This window comes from Leptidea sinapis, chromosome 10, assembly GCF_905404315.1.
Source record: "Leptidea sinapis chromosome 10, ilLepSina1.1, whole genome shotgun sequence".
Taxonomy (NCBI): domain Eukaryota; kingdom Metazoa; phylum Arthropoda; class Insecta; order Lepidoptera; family Pieridae; genus Leptidea; species Leptidea sinapis.
The window spans coordinates 10,314,496-10,323,957 of NC_066274.1; the positions used below are offsets into that span (position 1 = coordinate 10,314,496).

General features: G+C 31.1%; 1 protein-coding gene across 1 annotated transcript in view; it reads left to right on the plus strand.

The window, feature by feature from the left end:
- The window catches only part of LOC126966584 (uncharacterized), a 150,206-nt gene extending 141,804 nt beyond the window's left edge, over window positions 1–8,402 (plus strand). Inside the window, exons 2-4 of the mRNA XM_050810726.1 lie at window positions 3,033–3,247; window positions 6,790–7,020; window positions 8,264–8,402. Of these exons, the coding sequence (XP_050666683.1) occupies window positions 3,033–3,247; window positions 6,790–7,020; window position 8,264 (447 nt within the window). The 3' untranslated portion in view covers window positions 8,265–8,402. The remainder of the gene's footprint in view (window positions 1–3,032; window positions 3,248–6,789; window positions 7,021–8,263) is intronic.
- Window positions 8,403–9,462: the final 1,060 nt, after the last annotated feature.

Genomic DNA, 9,462 nt, shown 5'->3' on the forward strand with positions numbered 1-9,462 from the left:
AACACACACTGTTTATGCTGGGTCTAATAATCCTCGTAAGTTCAGAGACTGAACGTCATCATAGATTCGTATTCACCGTTTGTATTGTCATTGTCTTCAAAATGCACATAATAGAGAATACCTAAAGTGTTTACATAGACGCCTTCTGGAGTACGGACCTTTGTGACGTCACAGTTATGACGTGACGAGCTAATGCAATCTAATTGTAAAGAGAATTAGACCACTACGTACAGTTTTGTTTCTTGTGAAGAATGTATCATCTAGGAACGTTGCGAGAAATGCTTGTAGAAGGGGTTGGTAATTTAAACGCACTTAATAAAATTGAAATATCTGTATTTTACAGTTTCCATGAACAATTATAATAATAACTGACTCAATACAATTTGGGCGGCGTTACACCTTTGAATTCACAATAAGTAATGCCAACTCGGATAGCGCTCTGGCTTATATAGGGCACAACCGTGTAACGTGAAGATCCTACCAACTGTTAGTTGACACTGCTGTAGTGCCTTAACTTACACGAATCAAGTTATATATGCTATTATAGTTATTTGTTATGTTAGTGATATTAAATATTATTTAAATATGTAAGAAGTTAATTAAATGTAATTATTAATTGGGATATCTTCTGTCAGTTCATGAAGTTGGTAGCGCTATCATAGCTCATCATCTTTTATCAGTGGGAGGCTCCTTTGCATAGGATGCCGGCTAGATAATGTGTACCACAACGGCGCCTATTCCAGCCGTGAAGCAGTCATGTGTAAACATTATTGTGTTTCGGCCTGAAAGGCGTCGTAGCTAGTGAAATTTCCGGGCAAATGAGAGTTGACATCTTCTGTATCGAGGTGACGAGCGCAATTGTAGTGCCGCTCAAAATTTTTGGGTTTTTCAATAATCCTCAGCGGCACCGCATTGTACCGTATCAATATACGCCCTGCCCAATACAACAGTAATTGTACTATCAGCTGAACGTCCTGCTCGTCTCGTCCCTTATTTTTATAAAAAAATCTAATCAATACAATGACTTTCTATATATATAGAACCTCATTGTATCAATATAATATTGCTGACATTCATAAGAAAACTTATTGGCAAGACTCGGACACTACATGCACATAAAGTTATTTTGATGACAGTTCTAAATTTATCTAATTTTGATGTACTTCAAAAATTAATGCCGTTTGTGAACTACTGCTTGATGATGTTAGCCATACTGTTCCATCCCTCGTGGTCATAGAATGGCCAAAAATTTATTATATTAAAAATGGAAACGTTATTTAACTGGTTATTGACTTTCAATAAGTAATATCATATCCTATTTTGAATAAAACTATTTGAATTTGAACTCTGTTTTCACGAAAAATTGATTTAAATATATGAATGTATTTTGGAAGCAATAATTTAAAGTGCTGTACAACGAGCGCAAATGTATATAAACTTTTGAGGTGATCAATTGACCGATACAAAATTTTTTCAACTTAACGTCATCAATTTCTCACCTTTAAATAAAGTTTTCGTAAACACTGAGTTCAGTTTTTTTCATTTTTAACATCATATAAGTCAATTATACTGTAGTAAAACATGTGTGCCGAATGATTTTGATTTCAAAATCATGAGATATAAAATTTGGAACAAAATTTATTTATTTGTTTTAATCGTGGTACCATAGTTCTTAACAATTGGTAAATGCACGGCACAATTTGCCAATAAATGCATACAAATACTTGATTGTCAATATTAGAATTATCTATTATATTTATATCTAATTAATACATATTGCAACAGCATTATCATTGAACGAGCAATTCGTGTATATATAATATAATCTTAATCTCTGAAACGGCTCCAACGATTTCAATGAAATTTAGTATACGGGTAGTTTCGAGGGCGATAAATCGATCTAACTAGGTTTCAATTTAAAAAAAATGTAGTTTTATCTGTGTTTTAATGAGAAACAGCTACAATAACATTAGAATACAAAAGTAAATTTCGCTACTATATAGAGCTATTACAGCTCAGATGGGTCATTGGGTGATCCGGAAATCAGAAAACCCCGGTTCGAGTCTAGATGTCGTATTAGTTTTTTTTGTTCAAGGTTTGTACATTCTTTAAAATCCGAGCAAAGTTTGGTCATTCAGATATTATTATAATAACTTTGAAATAAAGAAAAAATATTAATGATTTATTCGCTTCGGTCAAAATGACACTTAACACTGTCAAAGACGAAAACCGAAAAAATGGCAAGAAACTCTTTGCCATTCTTTTCAATCTATATTTACAGTTTCAGCATTTTTTTTATACAAATGTGTGTAAAGTGATGCATCAAAACGAAATAATAGTACAAATTTTTTGACTTAGGTCAACATGACACTTAACATTGTCAAAGATTTACCACCGCAGAAATGCCAAGAAACTCTTTGCCATTCTTTTCAATCTATATTTACACTTTCAGCATTTTTTTTTATACAAATGTGTGTAAAGTGATGCATCAAAACGAAATAATAGTAGAAATTTTTTGACTTAGGTCAACATGACACTTAACATTGTCAAAGATTAACCACCGCAGAAATGCCAAGAAACTATTTGCCATTCTTTCCAATCTATATTTACAGTTTCAGCATTTTATACAATGTGTATAAAGTGAGTAAACAAATCGAAAAAATATTAATAATTCATTCACTTATGTCAAAATGACACTTAGCAATGTCAAAGATTTATCACCGAAGAAATAGCAAAAAAGTCTTTGCCATTCTTTTTGTATTTACAGTTTAAGCATTTTATATTTTACACAATGTGTGTAAAGTGATCCACCAACACGAAAAATATTAATAATGTAAAAAATATAAATATTAACAATGTCAAAGATTTATTACCGGAGAAATGGAGAGAAATTCTTTGTCAGTCTTTTCAATGTATACTGTTTCAGGATTTTAACCTTTGTACAATGTATGAAAATTGATTCACCAAAATTACTTTGATAAATTTATTCTCCTATTTTTAAAGCATTAACATGATATTATACTTTTTACCAGTATGAAGAGAAGAAGGGGTTACCAGTGGTGCCGAAGTGCTGCGCCAGCGGTCAAAACCTCAGCGTCACCTTTGAGAACGGCAAGGCGCGGACTGTCTGCGCTCGGTCCAGCCTCACCTTCCAGCCGCTCTTCCACCGAGCCAACGAGACGCACATCTGGAGCTACGACACGAACGTGTTTGAGACCATCGTGGGAAACCCTTGCGCTTATGACAGGTGCTAAAATACAATTTCGTTTCATTATGATGAGCAACACTGAGCAATTGACCGCAGTTATATGGTAAATTTTGTTTTTTAAACGTGTGTAATTGTGTATTTTTACTTTAGTTACAGTTACACGCGTTTTAATCAATTAAATAGTGTTTTATTTAAATGTGTAACACTCGCGTAAATAATTTTAGCGTTAATAAGAATTTGTTTTTATCAAATAATGCTGCTTTAGAGGCTAGAAAATTTAATTCCCTATCATCATCATCATCATCAGCCGGAAGACGTCCACTGTTGGACAAAGGCCACTCCCCCAAAGATCTCATAGACGATCGTCACAGAATAATAATACTAAATATGGCCTCACCATTACAATGTTTGGATAAAGTAACCTTTATAACTGTTATGTAGTACATTGTAGTACTTACTGTTCATATTTTATTTATTAATATTGTTTATTTAAACAATTAATACATAATTCCCTATACAATGACATCAATTTTATTCTAAAATAATTGTCAGTCAGAGCTAGCTCGACATAAAATAGTCGTACTTAGAATTTTTTTTTACCACGAAAGAATACTGTTTATATTATGTAGTTTTGGAATAAAAAAAAACATATTTAGTATAATAACAAGAATAAAAATAGAATAGAGGAGAAATGAAAAAATTAAATTTATTTATTAAAAATTTCACTTAATGTCCTTTAGAATCCTCTTAATGCATTATTACTCTACGCTGCAGGTAATTTTGTTCTCCGTTATGACCTAGACGACTGTTATGGTCATACGATCCTGTTTAGCATCAGGTACTTGATATGCTGGTACTCTGAACCGGATCGCGAGTCACAGAATAAAAATACTGAATAAGGCATCGCATTTGCAATTACAAGTTCGGAGAAAGTAAATTTTTTGTGCTATGTAACTCATTGTAGCACTAGCTGTGTATATTTTATGAATAGCTATTGTTTATTTAGAAGGCATAAAAGGTATTTATTTTCTCAAAATTGATTTAGAATTTCTTTAGAATTCTTTTTGATGTCATTTCTAATATACTAGATACTACTACCGCTTTAGAAATGATTTTTATGAAATAATAAAAAGCAGCTAGAATATTAAATATAATAATAATATTACTATTAGAGGATCTTTATATTGTGTATGAAGCACTGTACAAAACTCTCGCCAATATTTGAAAATTTTTAGATCTCCAAACGTAACCAGAAAGATATTACTAAGGTAATAATTATTAAAGTAGTTACTAAATAAACATTTAATTTTTTTAACATGTATCAAACAAACGATGTATGCTGAAGACAATACGGCCGAGTTGAAAACTCCATCAAGATTAGGTTAATAATACGAATTAGAATTATTTTTTATAACCAGAAAAGCAAAAATATTCACAATGTATGTAATTAAAATTGTATATAAACTCCTCTGGTAAATTTTGCTGTGACTGATCACGCTGCCTTAGTCGAATTTATCCGGAAGAGCGTAACATATCCGAGCATGACGCTTCAGTTCATTCAATACAAACAAAGTAACTCGCTTGGAAATTTTCTATTTGTTTTGTAACCGACTGATTTGGGCGCGATTTTGACCCACTTAAACGGCCAGATCATTCAAACTTCGTAGATTTATCGAGGACCGATGACAATACACTCATTTGATAAAATTATTAAAAAAATTTATTTGCAAAATTGGATTTTTGTTAATTTATATAATTATTTTTATCTATACCTTTCGTCTATAAGGCAAGAATTGATGTCCCTCTTAAATTCCAACCATTATCTTTACAACCAAAGCGTGTTTAGTTTCGTAGTTTTCTTAAACTATTTTTATTTTAATATTTTATTTTGCACAAGTTCTCGTTAGTAACTTTGATAGAGAATTGTGAAATATTCAAGTACCATGAAATTCTAAATATGCTAAAGCAAATTATTTGAAGCGTATAATCCAGATGCACTCTTCCTTGTGCATTATGTTCCCCTTTCTCTGATCATGTCTATTTTATATATAGTAGTAACGTAACGTATAATGGTAGAACTTTCATAAATAGTTTTAAAGTACATATTATTTCATTTGTGTAATTTGCATTGTAAAAAAAAAAGGTCAAAATTATATTTTTATTAGTTAACTTTTACATGTATGAATAACTCTTAAGTATAATGTAATTTTGTTTGTTATAAATAAAGGTTAAAGAGCGGTGACTCCCAACACAGGCGATAAGCTTAACGGGAAACACCTGCCCCTAGTTTTTAAGTACTTTTTGTTAAAGAAATAAACAATTTATTATTATTATTGCATATCTATTATAATATTCAATTGCAATATCAACTACATAAAACTTTTACAGCTACCATTTTCCACATAGCTAACATACAGATATTAAAAGGAAAATATCTCTCGTGGGAAGATTTGTGACTTAAATTTTCTTAAATGCATAATTATAATATGCATAAAACCTCAGTGAATTAAATTAAGTTTCATTTTGTACCTTTTAATAGTAACAGGTCTCGAGGATATAATTTAAATCGCGACATAGTGACACGTTTATAAGTTAGAAGCCTCGATTCTTTTCCTTATCTCATTTTTTTAGACACAGGGAGTTGAGTACAGGCGCGCTAGCGCAAGCCGGGGACACAATAAATCCGAGAATTGAAGTGCATTTTAATCCCCAAATCATAATAATAATAATACTTTTTTTAGAGGACAGAAATTACAGACTGACAAACATCTTGCTATGACAGGTCAAGTTGACAGTACCACCAACAATAGAGCCTCTATGAAGAACTTAACCGTGGCACATGAAGGACCTTCAAGTTATGACAGCTCTTTTGGACATTTTTTTTATGAAAATAAAGAACGAGACGAGCATTACTTTCAGCTGATGGTAATTGATACGCCCTACGCCTGATATAAGATGTTAAGACTCATTTGATTTCCCTCATTTCATTATCATTTTATCATATTTTTACCTTAATAATAAAAAAAAATGATACTTAATTTATTTTTTGTTATTAGTAGAAATTTCTATATTAAATGTTTCGTATATACAATGAAATACTTATGCTACATTGTATCCCAAATATAGCAAACAATATCTGCTATTAATGATTTTTAGTTTATAATTTTCATGTATGTATTTTTACTACTATTATTTATTTTTAAGATTATTTTTTAATTAATTTGAATTATCGATTAAGTTTTAAATACAGATTAAATACATATGCCATATTTAAGCTCTAGGCACTCCTTGTCCAGATTCAGTGTTAAAACGTGAACAAATCAAAAACACAAATTCAATTACTTACTTATTATTATTTTTTTTATTTATTCAATGAACAAAATTATCTTAATATATATAATAATAAAGACATACTTATACATTATTACTTTACTCTTTATTAGTTTTGGAAAAAAACTCTGATATTAGTAGCTTTTATACTAGAACCAACTGGATAAGGTCCGCTGTCTGCTTAAAAAGATTTTCATTTCGCAAAAATATCCTCGCAAATTTCACACAGATTAACCAAAAAATATCCACAGGTACAAATTGGAGCCGGATAAAGTCAGTGAAGACGAGTTTTATCTTCTATTCAATGGCTCTCTATTCATGCCGTTCAGTAAACCACCGCTATTGGGAACGAGAAACTTTTGTATGGAGACATTTTGGAATGCTTCCAACCCAGCCGGAGTGACTTTACCTCTGGTTTGCTTTTCAACTCCCTTAGAAGAGGCTGGGACGTCACCAACCCTTATCGCTTACGCTATAGGTTAGTAAGTATGATTTTTAACTATATCTATAATAATATAATATAATAATATATATAAATACTTTTATATAAATTATCTTGCCCTAAACTAGGCTTAGCCTGTACTATGGGTACAAGACAACGATATATTTAATTCAATATACTTACTGAAACATACATAAATATATATAAACATCCATGTCTCGGAAACAAACATCCAGATTCATCATATAAATGATTGCACCTACTGGGATTATAACTCGGGACCTCTCTAGGACCTCGTCTATGACCTCTTAGTGAAAAAAAATAGATGTTTTTTATGTAAGACAAACAATAATATATGAATTAGTATATATATATAAACCAACTGGGACCATAATTGATATTGAGAAAAGCTTTCACTGAGGGTTGACATAACCGTAATCCATATTAATTGCAACATCACAACTAGTTCGTAAATTTTAAATGGTTTTCGAATAGTTGATTATAAAATTATAAGACATATTACTAGAGTATTCAATAATAATGAAATAAAGATATAACACTTATTACTGGAGTAATTAATGATAATCAAATAATTAATGTAAAATAATTATAATAATATTGGTCTATTATTTATTATTAATATTATTGAAGTGAAAACTTCTTCAGCGGCGTTGAGCACTTTTCCGGGGATAGGTGTAAAATATTAAACTCGCGTCAGGACACGTGGCCTGATCGAAAATATGTAAGACAGTAGTTGAAATTATGGATGAAAGATTTAAAATTAGTTCAGCTATTTCAACTGAATGATCATACGGTCATTGGACCAGTGGTTGAATCATTGTGATTGCGAAGTCGAAACTCCGCGAGGTCGAGGGATCGAATCTCAGTCGTGAAATGTTCTTACAGTTTAATTATTTGGTTTCTAAGCTTTGACAATAGCGAAAGCCAAGGCGATAGTTATTTAAAATAATTGTTCTGAAGTGTTAATTTTTTATGTAATATAAATTGTCATTTTTATGTAAGATAGCGCAATAAATGAATATCATATTTAACAACATAAATCCTAGTACTTTTATACTGATAAATAAAGCAATTCGTACGAAATTATTCCTTAATCATTCCAAAATATTCAAAAATGCACGAACGTTAATTTTTTAAATAATTTATTTATATTTTAACTTATAATGTTAGGCATTTATTTGATAGTTACTGTTCCTTTAAATTAAATCAATATTCATCATCATTATAAAAGCATTTATATTGTTAGATTTATTTTGTTTCAGGTTTAATAATATCTGTGCCGTTTCTGTTGGCGACAGCAGCGATTTATTTATTAATTACTGAATTACGGGACACTCACGGAAAAGCTTTAGCTTGTCACTCAATATGCTTAGCAACGGCATTTTCTTGTCTAGCAGCGACACAATTGGCTGGACATGCATTTCCAAATACCGCTTGCACTATTATGGGTATGTATTCCACAGGATGGTTTTTTGAGAAGGGCGGTGATGGCCAAGTCGGAAACTACGAGACTTAGAGAAAAGTTATAAAAGGAGTCATGCCCTCGATTTATAAGAAACCATTGCATATCTAGTTTTTTTTTTTAATTTCTGGAACTTTTGACGGAAATGGACTCTGTTGCTGATGAGGATCAAATTTTGCAAAGATATGTATTACTCACTGCCCCTCTCAAAAAACCCCCTGTATATATTATTTATTTGAAAAATAGGGATTCATTGACGCACCATCACCTTTAAACTACTAAACACGTGGGAATTCAATCATTCCACGGCGAAATTTTCAAAGATTCTAAGCAACTTAGTTTTTGGGATTCCATTGAACTTTTTTCATTACTTTTTAAAATTATAATAGGGTTCTTTTTACTTCCCATCACCTCAAAACTACGGAATATATCGGGATCAAGTTGCGTCCATTCGACACGCAAAGTTTCCAAGATGATTCTAGGCTACTGAATTTTTGGATTCCATAAAAATTTTCTTATTTCTTTTCAATTTTCTTTGTTAAAACACTTTTTTACACTAATAACAAAACAATCGATACGTATTTATTTCATGTTTGTTCTCTGGTTTTTTATTCTTACAAAATGAAAAAAATCAAAAGAAAGAAAATATGTGAAATAAGTTTAAAATTTATTAATTTGATTCTATTATTCGCTAGTGGCAACGGTTAGCAATTATATATCACATTATAACCATTCTGTTTAAAACTAAATTAATATGTAGGAGCTATCATTGTATTTTTACTATCCTAGCCTCTTGAAGTGAAAGTATTAAAACGTTCCTTAGAAGCTTGGTCCAATTATGGTAGCTTAGTTCAAATCAAGGCTCAATAGAATAGAACATGTATTTTTTTGTGATAATAAGGGACGAGATGAGCAGGACGTTCAGTTGATGGTAATTGATACGCTCTGCCCATTACAATGCAGTGTCGCTCAGGCTTCTTGAAACACACAAAAACTCTG